This window comes from Bos grunniens, chromosome 20, assembly GCF_055505025.1.
Source record: "Bos grunniens cultivar Pamir isolate PY7600 chromosome 20, Bosgru_T2T1.0, whole genome shotgun sequence".
Lineage (NCBI taxonomy): Eukaryota > Metazoa > Chordata > Mammalia > Artiodactyla > Bovidae > Bos > Bos grunniens.
This window is the reverse complement of record NC_141184.1, coordinates 51309626-51324677: the sequence shown is the minus strand read 5'-3', so window position 1 is coordinate 51324677 and position 15052 is coordinate 51309626. Positions and strand designations below refer to the sequence as shown.

The 15052-nt window shown below is 39.4% G+C and overlaps 1 protein-coding gene across 9 annotated transcripts in view; it reads right to left on the bottom strand.

The window, feature by feature from the left end:
• Positions 1 to 15052, bottom strand: part of RAB3C (RAB3C, member RAS oncogene family) — a 365186-nt gene that overhangs the window by 116178 nt on the left and 233956 nt on the right. Inside the window, exon 4 of one of the 9 annotated variants that reach the window (XM_086361831.1) lies at positions 663 to 2265. The exons of the other annotated variants lie outside the window; for them this stretch is intronic. Coding sequence (XP_086217957.1) covers positions 2196 to 2265 — 70 coding nt within the window. The 3' untranslated portion in view covers positions 663 to 2195. Of the gene's footprint in view, positions 1 to 662; positions 2266 to 15052 lie in introns of those variants that run through there. 9 annotated transcript variants of the gene reach the window in all.

Here is a 15052-nt window from a genome sequence, read left to right as displayed (position 1 = left end):
CTTTGCAAACATCTTTTTTTTTCCTGCAGTTGATTCAATGAGTTTCCTGCACTGTGATTCTGAACCCTTTTTATCCAAGACAATCACAGATCTTTTCTTAGATCACAGATCTTTATGGATCACTGGGGGCTGATACCAAGGTCTTTTCTCAGAACTGAATTGCAGTTCTACTATTAAGTTATAGCAGTAGTATTCTGTGAACGGGGTCATTATTTCTTCTGCTAGGGATACTGCTAAGTTGACAGATTTGTTGCTAAATATTTATAGAATAAGGGAAATAGAAAGTTATTAAGTAGGCTAAAGAGGTGATTTCAGTATGGAGTTATCTTGAATTTCATCTTGAATTTCACTTTCAAGCCCTAGTCTGAGTTAAAGTGGGTTTGTTTTTTTTTTTTTTTTTCAAACTTTGAAATAATTTTATTTCCAATTTAGGAAAAGTCTAGAGTTCTAAATACACTTAACATTTCCCTGAGTCAGAAATCAAAGTAATTATACTGAGCCTGCAAGCCGATTTCCACATTTACTTTCACAATTTATTATGCTTAACTCTGCTACTTTGTTTTGAAATATAGCTAAAATGGCAATGTTCAAGAGGCTTCGAATTAAGGAAAATCAATAATTACACCTCTGACCTACATTTAAATCATTAGTATACAGTTCTATTTAAAAATATGTAAATAGCATGTTTAATTCAGCATTCTGAGAAGCAATTAAATATTTCACAAATACAAGTCAAGTCAGTCAAATAAGCTCTTCATTCACATACTATATGTAATGCCAGAAAGTCTCTTCCTCTTCCTCATAAACCCCCATTTATGGCTCCTGTTCAAACCTTTTGCCTTACTCTATCTTGTGTTCTGCTCCCTGACCTCCTCTCAGCCTCCCTGACCTCCTCTCAGCCTCCCTGACTTAGCTCTATAACTACTCCTTCAGTGAGCTATTTTGCTGGTTGTAATTCATGTTTGCTTTGCCAACAAAGGTCCATCTAGTCAAAGCTATGGTTTTTCCGATAGTCATGTATGGATGTGAGAGTTGGACTATAAAGAAAGCTGAGTGTCGAAGAAATTGATGCTTTTGAACTGTGGTGTTGGAGAAGGCTCTTGAGAGTCACTTGGACTGCAAGGGCAATCCAACCAGTCCATCCTAAAGGATATCAGTCCTGAGTATTCATTGGAAGGACTGATGCTGAAGCTGAAACTCCAGTACTTTGGCTACCTGATGGGAAGAACTGACCCATTGGAAAAGACACTGATGATGGGAAAGACTGAGGGCAGGAGGAGAAGGGGATGACATTGTTGGATAGCATCACTGACTCAATGGACATGAGTCTGAGTAAACTCTGGGAGTCGGTGATGGACAGGGAGGCCTGTCATGCTGCAGGCCATGGGGTCGCAGAGTCGGACAGGACTGAGCAACTGAGTTGAACTGAACTCATGTTTGATATCAAGAGCCATTCAAAAAATGTTTATCGAGTGCCTACCATGTGTCTTCAGGAACTGTCTGGCAACTGGAGATATGGTGGTGAACAAAACAGACACTCCTCAATTATGTCTTAGGCTTCCTGTCTCAACTATGACCTTTTAGTGGACCTGCAAACATGATCCTGGTCAAGATCTATAATGTGATGGCACCAGTTTTTATTTTTATAAGCAAAGCACTGTTTCCAAATATAACCTAGTTTTAAATTTTGGTTTTAAACATGAAACCATGAGTTATAATGAGCTGCACAAGGTAAAAATTGAAAGTTTTGCAATCTGATTATGAAGACACTACTGACTGAGGAAATAATTTCCATATATATTAAAAGAACCCAGAATGAAATCTGACACCCAGCTGATTGTTTTCAAGAGTCAGAAACCTAATTTCTCTTTTCTTTTTCAAAGTCTTTATAACCTAAATTTTTCAATGTTTTCTAAAAAACATTTCTTGAGTCTTTATATCCACTACAAATAATTGCTGAATACAACTTTTCACCAGCTCATCCTTGAATCAAGTTACTGACATTTAAAGAAAGGACTCAAGGCCGAGCAATGATTCAAATACGTATAATACATCTATTTTCCAATATCTTAAATACAGTTACAAATTGTAAGGAGATGTCTTTCTTTGAGTACTCACAGTAGCAAGAAGTAAGAAGCACCAACTGTATAGCTTATTGTTTCCTTTTTTCCCTAAACCTTTCCATCTCTTCTTGTTCATTCTATCAGTTTCCAATCTTCTGGCCTTTGGAAATCAGTCCCTTGCCAGAGTGAAAACTGTATAAAGCTGAGAAGAAAAACAGAAGGCTGACACTGAGGAGCTTGCTCTATCATACATAAAACTGATTATAAGGCACCAGGGGATAAAATTGTGTGATACAAGTTAAAAATAGAAGACTAGAGTCATGGAACAGAATACAGATGCTTGGAATGCAGCTAAGGCTACAAGTTTAATAAATTACAATACTGGGACTTCCTTAGTGATCCAGTCACTAAAACTGTATACTACCAATGTAAGGGGCTAGGGCTGATCCCTGGTCAGGGAACTAGATCCCAAATGCCATGACTATAGATCTCGCATGCCACAATGCAGATCAAAGATCCTGTGTGCTGCAACTAAGACCCAAATAAATAAATAAGTACTTTAAAAATAAATCACAATACCATGGGAGATAAAATATGAACAAATGATAATTAATAAAACTAGGTTAATAATGAAAAATAAGTTGTTATGGTATACAACCATAAATCCCAGAAGGACTAAGGAATTTGACTTTTAAAAACCCTCAAGCTTAAAAATTTGTGATTGAGATGGTGGTAATTGACACAAAATGACAAATCACTAATGGTAAAGTTAATAATGAAAAACTCTGTTCAGTAAAAGGCTAAAAGTAAGAAAAAGGGATAGTTAGTCCTGATGAATATGACCAACTTTGATATGATAAACCAATACAGTTTTGTAAAAAGCAATATCCTCTTTTCATTGTACAAATGTTTAAAAGATGTAAACAGTGACTCATATCTTTTGATAGAAATCATATTCAACCTCCAACACCTAATTCAATGTCATGTTCTCTGTGAAGCCTCTTTTACTCCAAGTAGCTCCACTGGCTCCCAGAGACTACTTATAATGCTGTACATTTTTCTTTAAATTTTATTCCCTTGTAATTTATCTTGTATATGTCTTTTTCTTTTAGCTAACTCATCAGTTAATTGGTGTCTTTTTACTCCCAAGGCTGAGTAGGACGCATGTTCCATATAATGAGTGCTAGATTAATGTTTGTTAAGTGGAAAGAAAATTCACACAAAACAAATCACTTTGGAATTCTTTAAGAATCGTAATTCTTTGATACTGGGATTTTCTAAGCACTAGGAAAGAATGATGGGGAAGGGCAAACTATAAGAATATATAGTCTCAACAACCACCTCTGGAGAGGACAGAATACAATAAAAAGCATCTGAATAAGTGTTAAGTAAAATCCTACTGTGCCAAGTCACTTCAGTCATGTCCAAGTCTTTGTGAGCCTATGGACTATAGCCCACCAGGCCCCTCGGTCCATGGGATTTTCCAGGCAAGAATACTGGAGTGGGGTGCCATTTCCTTCTCCAGGCGATCTTCTGACCCAGGGAATTGAACGTGTGTCTCCTAGGTCTCCTGCACTCTTCTGACCCAGGGAATTGAATGTGTGTCTCTTAGGTCTCCTGCACTGGCAGGTGGGTTCTTTACTACTAGTGCCACCTGGGAAGCCCTAATAAATTATGTTGGTTAGTTATGAGGCTATTTTCTGGAGCAAACACACCTATAACTCAAATATGAAGGAAGTTTATTCCTTGTGTACATTCATATACACGTTCCTGATTCAGCGGGTGGAGGGGAGCTCTCTTTCCACTGAAAAGAGGTTTCTAGAAACCCACTCTCCTTCCATCTTCTGGCTCTACTCTCTTCACCTCCTGAATTCTAAGATTCTGCGTGGAGCCCATTAGAAGAGGATAACAGGGATGGAGAAAGTAAAATCACATCACTATGATCTGGTAGTGGCAGACATTACCTTGACTAGCATTCTGTTGGTGAGAACTAATCACATGGCTCACCCAGGAGCAAGGAAAGCTGGGAAATGTAGTCTCTGACTGCACTTTCTTCACAGTAAGTAGTGCTACAGAATATCACAAATAAACCTGATGGAAAGTTAGCCATCTATCCCTTGTAAATACTTCCAACACCTTCCTCAAATACTTTGTAAATGGATATCTACATATACAATTACACATATGTGTGTGTATATATATATATATATATGTATATACACACACATATATCTACGTATATATATGTGTATATATATATGTATATATACATACACACACATATATATATATATATACACACACACATATATATAAGTTCGGTTCAGTCGCACTCATGTTTGACTCTTTGCCACCCCATGGACTGCAGCATGCCAGGCTTCCCTGTCCATCAACATCTCCCAGAGCTCCCTCAAACTCATGTCCATCAAGTCGGTGATGCCATCCAACCATCTCATCCTCTGTCATCCCCTTCTCCTCCTGTCTTCCAACTTTCCCATCATCAGTGTCTTTTCCAGTGAATCAGTTCTCCCCATCAGGTGGCCAAAGTATTGGAGTTTCAGCTTCAGCATCAGTCCTTACAATGAATATCCAGGATTGATCTCCTTTAGGATGGACTGGTTTGAACTCCTTGCAGTCCAAGGGACTTTCAAGAGTCTTCTCCAACACCATAGTTCAAAAGCATCAATTCTTCGGTGCTCAGCTTTCTTTATAATCCAACTCTCACATCTCACAACTGGAAAAACCATAGTTTTGACTAGATGGACCTTTGTTGGCAAAGTAATATCTCTGCTTTTTAATATGCTGTTCAGGTTGGTCATAGCTTTTCTTTCAAGGAGCAAGCGTCTTTTAATTTCATGGCTGAACTCACCATCTGCATTGATTTTGGAGCCCAAGAAAATAAAGTCTCTCACTGTTTCCATTGTTTCCCCATCTATTTGTCATGAAGTGATGGGACCGGATGCCATGATCTTCCTTTTCTGAATGTTGAGTTTTAAGCCAACTTTTTCACTCTCCTCTTTCACTTTCATCAAGAGGCTATCTAGTTCTTCTTCACTTTCTGCCATAAGGGTAGTATCATCTGCATATCTGAGGTAATTGATATTTTTCCTGGAAATCTTGATTCCAGCTTGTACTTCTTCCAGCCTGGAATTTTGCATGATGTACTCTGCATATAAGTTAAATAAGCAGGGTGACAATATATAGCCTTGACGTACTCTTTTTCCTATTTGGAACCAGTCTGTTGTTCCATGTCCAGTTCTAACTGTTGCTTCCTGACCTGCATACAGATTTCTCAAGAGGCAGGTCAGGTGGTCTGATTCCCATCTGTTTAAGAATTTTCCACAGTTTATTGTGATCTACACAGTCAAAAGCTTTAGCATAATCAATAAAGCAGAAGTAGATGTTTTTCTGTTATTATCTTGCTTTTTCAATGATCCAACGGATGTTGGCAATTTGATCTCTGGTTCCTCTGCCTTTTCTAAATCCAGCTTGAACATCTGGAAGTTCACGGTTCATGTACTGTTGAAGGCTGGCTTGGAGAATTTTGAGCATTACTTTGCTAGCATGTGAGATGAGTGCAATTGTGCAGTAGTTTGAGCATTCTTTCGCATTGCCTTTCTTTGGGACTGGAATGAAAACTGACCTTTTCCAGTCCTGTGGCCACTGCTGAGTTTTCCAAATTTGCTGGCATATTGAGTGTAGCACTTTCACAGTATCATCTTTCAGGATATGAAATAGCTCAACTGGAATTCCATCACCTCCACTAGCTTTGTTCGTAGTGATGCTTTCTAAGGCCCACTTGACTTCACATTCCAGGATGTCTGGCTCTAGGTGAGTGATCATACCATCGTGATTATCTGGGTCATGAAGATCTTTTTTGTACAGTTCTTCTGTGTATTCTTGCCATCTCTTCTTAATATCTTCTGCTTCTGTTAGGTCCATACCATTTCTGTCCTTTATTGTGGCCATCTTTGCAGGATGGTATCTGTAATTTTCTTGAAGAGATCTGTAGTCTTTCCCATTCTACTGTTTTCCTCTATGTCTTTGCATTGATCACTGAAGAAGGCTTTCTTATCTCTCCTTGCTATTCTTTGGAACTCTGCATTCAAATGGATATATCTTTCCTTTCCTCCTTTGCCTTTAGCTTTCCTTTTCTCAGGGGTGTGTGTGTGTGTGTGTGTGTGTGTATCTTTATCTACGTACATTTAACTTCCGAAAGAAACACACACACACTCACACACAGAGGACTTGTAAATCTTTGAGAAATACAAGATTTGGGCTACAAGAAAGCCAACAGAATTAGAGGTAGGATTCTTCCCCAGATCAGAATGTTGAGTTTTACTTAACTCCCTCACTGCAAATACATCCTACTTTATAGCAGTGATTCTCAGATTTTTTGAAATAACCACTGGACACACCAAGAACCAGGCACTATGCTAGATAATTTCAGCTTTAAAAGGAGGCAAGGTTCTTATCACCTGACAGGAATGATTAGCCTAGGGAAAGAAAAGACTTAAAGCAGGTAATTATAATGTCAAGGAAGACAATGACAAAAATCTGTGCAGATTTCAATGCTTAAAAGGGTCAATTATCTTTCTTATTCTTCGTGTTTTCCCAGCATTCTGTCCGAATGCTAAATGAATACTAAGTGGCTTCAGTCTTGTCTGACTCTTTGTGACCCTATGGACTATAGCCCACCAGACTATATTCCCATGAAATTCTTTCTAAATATTGTCAAATAGCCTATGTGCCTGTTAAAGAATTTCCTCATCTCCACTATAGTAATGAGAGTGAGGGTAGAGATAGCAAAGGTAGGGGAAAGTTCTCTACCTTTTTAATATATGTTTCATTATTGTTCCGTCTGTCATTCATTCATAAGGTCGTATCCTTATGGCCATATAGTAACAGTAAAAGCTCTTTTTTTTGTTGTTCACAAATATGATTCTAAGTGTATTATTTAAATACATTGAAAGAATGAAAGGGTTTATTTAATAAGGAGGAGGGTTGGTCAAAGGCACTATCAAATCTTATTTGGAGCCATTTAAGCTCTAGAAGTTTTTTTTAAGGGCTTCATTGTAATACTTGGGGCTTCCCAGGTGGCTCAGTGGTAAAGAATCTGCCTGCCAATGCAAGTGATGCAGGAGACATGGGTTCAGTCCCTGGGTGGGGAAAATCCCCTGGAGAAGGCCATGGCAACCCACTCCAGCATTCTTACCTGGAATATTCCATGGACAGAGGAACCTGGCGGGCTGCAGTCCATGGGGGTCACAAAGTAGGACATGACTGAGTGATTGAGCATGCGTGCACACATGTACATACGTGTGCACACACACACACAGTAATATTTGCTGTGATCTAAAATATTTCTTGAGTATCACAAAGTAAATGACTTGGTGTTGAATATTGTTAGACTGAAAGAATTTGACTTTATGTTGTCCCAAGCTAAAGGATTTTATAATTCTAGTGATGAACAACAAGAATATTTAAACAATGAGATGATACAAATATATATACAAAATAATATGGAAATATGGTTGGCTGGGTGCCATGGAATGGGTACCAATCAACACACATTATGCTGTTTTCTCTGTGAACATTTCTCACCTCAGCCTTTGGAAGCTCAGACATAATAAATATTTTGACTAAATAATAACATGCTTTTGGTTACCAGCTGTGACCTCCAGAAAAATGGGAGAGGCAGATGGCAGGAAGCAGTGAAAGGGAAGTTTAATAGAAAAATGCTAGAATGTGTTTTAAAATTTTTTCTATCTACTCAGGTTGTCTATAAATCCCTAAGAATAGGGTTACCTGATGAAATAGAGGATTTCCAGTTAGGTGTAAATTTCAAATAATAAACATTTTCTTAGTATGTCTCAAATATAGTATAGGAATACTTACATTAAAATTTGTGCATCATTTTTCTGAAATTCAATTTTTTTTCAGTTTATTATTATTTTTTATTATTTATTTATTTATTTTTAACTTACAATATTGTATTGGTTGCTATATCTGGCAACCCTATTAAAAATTCTAGTAAGGATAGTTCAAATGTTATCATAATATTGACACATGCCTACTGTTGCCTAAAAATATCATTAAAAATAGATTTGATCAGAAATAATGTTAGAAAGAATATACAGTTTCATTGTACATTCTGGATCAACAAAAGCTGTATTTACTTATTGTATGTCCTAATTTCTTAGGGAAATGAAAGGACTTGACACTTCTGTCAGAATAACAGAATCTTAAAGCCCACTGCTTCAGTTTTAGCTTCCATTGTCCTTCTGCTAGCTTTTGTACATGTGTCCAGATGGACAAATTAAGAATCAAGCTCAAAGAACAAATGAAGCCATTTCCTGATCTAGAAACAGAAATCAATGACATAAATATCAGCAGCAATTATTAAATAATAAATATCTTTATATTTTCAGAGTACTACAGTTTTAGAATCTTTTCAGAATCTGTAAACACACTTGAAATATCTTTTTTTGGGGAGCGAAGATCTACATGAGATTCTTGATTTCAGAGAAATTGTGTACATTCCCTCCACAGCTGTGGAAGGAACATGAAGCAAGTATGGCTTTTCATTCCAGCTGTCAAACGTACACTTTATGGATGAGTTCATTATTATGCAAGATGGAGCTGAATCACATTGGTGTGTAGGGGCTGCTAATGAGAAGTCATAAATCAAAGTCCTTAATGTTAAGCTCAAGCTCCAACATGCTGTTCCTCTTGAAATATCTCAGGGATGGCGACGTGTGTGTGCATATATGTGCAATGACTCTGATGCTCAAGAAGTTAGCTGCTTCCTGATGCCCACTTTAAATATTCAGCATATAACCCATCCTCTCTCCCCTTTGTGATGTCTTTGTTTTCTTTAAGTCCCACGGATCCAGGAGCTTTTTGAAATGGTGGATAGAAGGGGTTTTTGGTATTGCTTGAGAATACCAGAGAATGATGCTGACTCCGTGTGTTGATTCTCTGACAAACTAGTTACAGGGAGAATGGTGACTGCTTGGAATGCTTCATTTGTTTTTCTGTTTTTCCCTGACCTCAGCAAGGAACAAAAGGACCCTCCTATTTACATTCATAACAAACCCTTTACAAGTTGGGGATCAGTTTAGGAATATAAAACTCTCCTTTTAAAGGGCAAATGTTCCTATCTACACTAGGAAATCGATGATCAATTTACACACATTCTGTAAGTTGCTTTAATCATTTTTGTCCCTGGAAAGCATAAAAGCAATCTGCAAATAGGAGTTGTTTAGACAGGGAAAAACCCTGTGGAAGGGGAATTGTGTAGGTAAAGGGTGGGCCCGGGCATTTGTTTTCTCTTTCATTCACTCATCAATTGCATATTAATTGAGTACCTGCTAAGTATAAGGTTTTTAGAGAGATGCTTGGGTAATGTAATTCATATTCAAATGTCAAGAACTTCATAGCATAGTGGAGCAAACAAACAGGTAAGTGATGAACATACAAGGCAGGATGAACTAAGTGCTAATGAGATCTGTAAGGGATAGTGCATGGGGAGCCCCTGAGAAACTGATCCTGATCAGGAGGAAGGGAAGAGAACTAACACCTAATGAATTCCTGCCCTATGGCTGGTATCAGGTAGGCCTCAGGACAGTACCATATTATTAGCTTGGTGCAAAAGTAATTGCAGTTTTTGCATTGTTGAACTTTGCCATTTAATATTAGAATATGTTCTTAAATAAGTGTGGTTATGTTATACATCATTTTAATGTACATTTCTCACTTTATTTTTTTTTTGCTAATGACTTATTATTTGCTGTGTATTTTTATATGTATTTTAGACTATGGAAATGATGCTATGTACGTGTGATCAGTCGTGTCCGACTCTTTGTGACCTCATGGACTGTAGCCTACCAGGCTCCTTTGTCCATAGAATTCTCCAGGCAAGAACACTGTGAAAGTGAAAGTCACTCAGTCGTGTATGACTCTTTGCAACCCCATGGACTTAGTCCATGGAATTCTCCAGCCCAGAATACTGGAGTGGGTAGCCTTATCCCTTCTCCAGGGGATCTTCTCAACCCAGGGATTGAACCCAGGTCTTCCACATTGCAGGAGGATTCTTTTCCAGCTGAGCCACAAGGGAAGCCCAAGAATAATGGAGTGGGTAGCCAATCCCTTCTCCAGGGTATCTCCTTGACCCAGGAATTGAACCAGGACCTCTTGCATCACAGGTGGATGCTTTACCAACTGAGCTAGTTGCTGTTTCCTTTTGCAGCAGATCTTCCTGGCCCAGGGACTGAACCCAGGTGTCCTGCATTGCAGCTGAATTCTTTACTGTCAAATTCTAGTGATTTTCTTATTTGAGTTAAAGAGGGGTTTTAAAGCAGCAGAGACAACTCTCAATACCAACAGTGCATTTGGCCCAGGAACTGCTAACAAATGTATAGTAGAGTGGTGGTTCAAGAAGTTTTGCAAAGGAGATGAGAGCCTTGAAGATGAGGAGTGTAGTGGCTGGTTGTTGGAAGTTGACAGTGACCAAATGAGAGCGGTCACCACAGCTAATCCTCTTACAACTACATGAGACATTGCCAACGTCAACCATTCTATAGTCATTGGCATTTGAAGCAAATTGGAAAGGTGAAAAACTCAATAACTGAGTGCCTCATGAGCTGACTGCAAATAAAAAACCCTGCTGTTTTGAAGTGTCATCTTCTCTTATTCTACCCAACAACAATGAACCATTTCTCCATCGAATTGTGATGTGTGACAAAAAGTGGATGCTATATGACAACGGGCGAAGACCAGCTCAGTGGCTGGACTGAGAAGAAACTTCAAAGCATTTCCCAAAGCCAAATTTGCACCCCAAAAAGGTCATGGTTACTGGTGGTCTGCTGCTCATCTTAACCACGTCAGCTTTCTGAATCCCGGCAAAACCATTACATCTGAGAAGTATGCTCAGCAAATCAATAAGATGCACTGAAAAATGCAATGCCTGCAGCTGGCATTGGTCAACAGAAACGGCCCAATTTTTCTTCATAACAACGCCTGACTGCATGTAGCACAACCAATACTTCACAAATTGACCAAACTGGGCTCTGAAGTTTGCCTCATCCACCATATTCACCTGACCTCTCACGAACCTATTATCACTTCTTCAAGCATCTTGACGTTTTATAGGGAAAATGCTTCCACAACCAGCAGGAGGCAGAAAACACTTTCCATGCATTTGTCTTATCCCAAAGCACAGATTTTTACACTATAGGGAATAAACAAACTTTTTCTCATTGGCAAAAATGTGTTGATTGTAATTGTTCTTATTTTAATTAATAAAGATGTGTTTGAGCCTAGTTACAATGATTTAAAATTCACGGTTCAGGATGGGGAACACATGTATACCTGTGGCAGATTCATTTTGATATTTGGCAAAACTAATACAATTATGTAAAGTTTAAAAATAAAATAAAATTAGAAAAAAATAAAAAAATAAAATAAAAAATAAAATTCACGGTCCGACACCACAATTACGTTTGCAGCAGCCCAGTATCAAGGAGGGGGATATTCAAGGTGGACTTTAGAAGAAGAGGAGTTCAGAGATCCGCATCAGGACAGGAGCCCCTCGTTCTGTTCTATGGAACAAAAGAGGGAGGAGCGCACTGCACATGTGAGTGTGGCCCGCGGGCTGGTGTGTTCAGTGCAGGAATGTTCATGTGGTTATGACACCTCATGCATCGGAGAACTGGGGCTTTGGAAATCAGAGGGTGGCTGCATAAAAGTCCTGGCCACATGGAAGGGAACAGGGGAGGCCAGAGCAGAGAGACTGAGCAAAAAGGCTACCTTCAAGACAAAAGTGGATTCTGCAGTCATGGCCTGGTGGATTGGTGGCAACTGCCATGCAAAAACCTCTCAATTGTACAATCAAAAAGTCAAACCAAATAACCCTTCCCCCTCAAAAACACAAATGTTGGTCTGTGTGGCCAACATATGGGGTCTGTGTGGCCCCCTTCTGTGGGCTTCATGTATGTGTGCAGGCTAAGTCGCTTCAGTCATGCCCGACTCTTTGCGACTCTATGGACTGTAGCCCACCAGGCTCCTCTGTCCATGGGATTCCCTAGGCATGAATACTAGAGTGGATTGCCATGCCCTCCTCCAGGGGATCTTCCTGACCCAGGAATGGAACCCATTCTGTTACATCTCCTGCATTGGCAAGTGGTTTCTTTACCACTAGCGCCACCTGGGAAGTCCACTGTGGTCTGCATATCCAGGTTTTAAATATCAGATCAGATCAGATCAGTGGCTCAGTTGTGTCCGACTCTTTGCGACCCCATGAATCGCAGCACGCCAGGCCTCCCTGTCCATCACCAACTCCCGGGGTTCACTCAGACTCACGTCCATCAAGTCAGTGATGCCATCCAGCCATCTCATCCTCTGTCATCCCCTTCTCCTCCTGCCCCCAATCCCTCCCAGCATCAGAGTCTTTTCCAATGAGTCAACTCTTCACATGAGGTGGCCAAAGTACTGGAGTTTCAGCTTTAGCATCATTCCTTCCAAAGAAATCCCAGGGCTGATCTCCATGTATAAAATAAATTTATATATATATGTAAATACATGTAAATACACACATATGTAATGTTTGGAAAACCACAAGTGTGATCATCTTCCTATCCTGCCAATTCAGGAACCTCTGCAGTTCAGAGACCCAGCCTCATCACTTCTCTATGCAGTCATCTCATCAGAAAGAACAATGAAACCACGAGAAGGCACAACTTGCATTAGTTACTTCATTTCAAGTCAATTCCCAGGGTTTGCTGCTGCTCCTGATGCTGAAAGTCCTGTCTCAGCCTGAGCCAGATGGACATGCCATCCATGGTTCACAAACCATGGGACGCTGCATGCTTGATGATCTACGAACCCTGGGATTACAGAAGTGTTTTCCATATCAATCCATCATTAGCCACTTCCATAAATAATATAGTCAATGGTGTCCTGGGAACTTTGGCAGAGGCAGCACTGATGGTAAGTCGTTGATGGGAATCACTGCTCATCACTGCATCTGTGATGCCAGGGGAAACCACTTGATTGAACCCATGGGTTCAAACTTATGTTTCTCACCCTGGGAAGAAGTCTAGAAGGAGCACCTGAGTTGGAGAACAGCTGACTTGGCTGCAGTTTCCGCCCTTGCTGATTGGACCCAGGCTTGTGACATGAATCCTATCTTGAGGTCCAAACACTTGGATTTGAATTCCTGATCTATGCCTAGACTCCATGCTGTGGAGTCTCTATGTGAACCACAGAATTTCAGGAAAAGAAAAAAGCCACTTGGCAAACAATGTGGCATTAAATTCTAGTCCCCATGGAAATACATGAGATTGAGTTGTCAATATTAATGAGGTGGGTTGTAGATGTAGAGGCATTAAAAATCATTCTGCAAAATCTATATATACAAAAGGCGAAGAAGCTTATATATATATGTGTGTATATATATATATATACACACATATATAAGATCGTTTATGTATTTCCCCAGAATGTTATTAATACATGAGCCTAGTTACAGTAATATGTGATTTAGAATTTCCTTAGGGAAAGCATTCATCTTTTAATGTAACTTTACAATGGGGTGACTTTAAAAATTCTGATGCTGGGGTCACCATGGCAGAGATTCTGATTGAATTAGTACAGAGCTCAGTACAGTTGATCCTCTAAACAGGTGGGTTCGGCATTCTTTGATTCAATGAACCATGGTTTGAGAATATTAGAAAAAGAATTTCCAGAAAGTTCCAAAAAGCAAAACTTGAATTTTCCACATGGTAACTAGTATTTACATTGTATTAGGGATTATAGGTAATCGAGAGATGGTTTAAAGTAAATGGGAGGATGTGCATAGCTTATAGGCAAATACTATGCCATTTTATATCTTTTTGCCTTTTCATAGTATTCATAGGGTTCTCAAGAGCAAGAATATTGGAGTGGTTTGCCATTCCCTTGCTGGAGAAGAATCTTGAGAGTCCCTTGGACTGCAAGGAGATCTAACCAGTCACTCCTAAAGGAACTCAATCCTGAATAATAATTGAAAGGACTGATGCTGAAGCTAAAGTTCCAATACTTTCGCCACATAATGAGAAGAGCCGATTCATTGGAAAAGACCCTGCTGCTCGGAAAGACTGAGGGCAGGAGGAGAAGGGGACAGCAGAGGATGACATGGTTAGATAGCATCACTGACTCAATGGACATGAGTCTGGGAGATAGTGAGAGAGCAAACTCGGGGAGATAGTGAAGGACAAAGAAGCCTGGTGTGCTGCAGTCCATGGGGTTGCAAAGTGTTGGACGGGACTTAGCAACTGAACAACAACAAGCCATTTTATATAAGAGACTTGAGCATCCATGGATTTTGTTCTGGAATCATTTTCCACCGGATGCTAAAGGACAATTGTGTTTTGGAAAGATGTCCAAGAGATTCTAATACAAAATTCTGGATTGAGACCTACTGTCTGACATAGATCCAGGGCAAGATGCAGTCATTTCCTGTCTACAACATGCCGAGTACATTGGGTTTTCTCCTCTGTTCCTCATAGTTCCCTTGTAAGTTAGGAATTCTTTCTCTTTTGTAAAGATAGTACCTAAGGCTGAAAAAGGTTTAGTTCTGTCATGTCTCCAAGGTTATACAGTCTCTGATTTGTTGGATTTGCCTAACTTTGATGCAGGGGACTTCAATCAATGGTCTGCAAAGCCTTCAAAGCTCCCCTCACCAGTCATAGAATTCTCAGCTTGGTGCCTCTTGCCCTTCTCAAAATGAACCTTTAACCAGGTATTCTGCTCCTTTCCTTCTGCCTTGTCTCATTTCCTCCCAGCTCCCTATTTCTGTTGGTTTTAAATTGAGGGATTTTTTTTTTAAAGGAAACTTCTCCTCTCAGTTTAAGGAAATTTCTCCTAAAATTAGCTGTTCTATCTAGTGATATAAACTAAGCCATCCTTGGTATTATTCAATACATATCATAGGTCATAGGATATAAAAT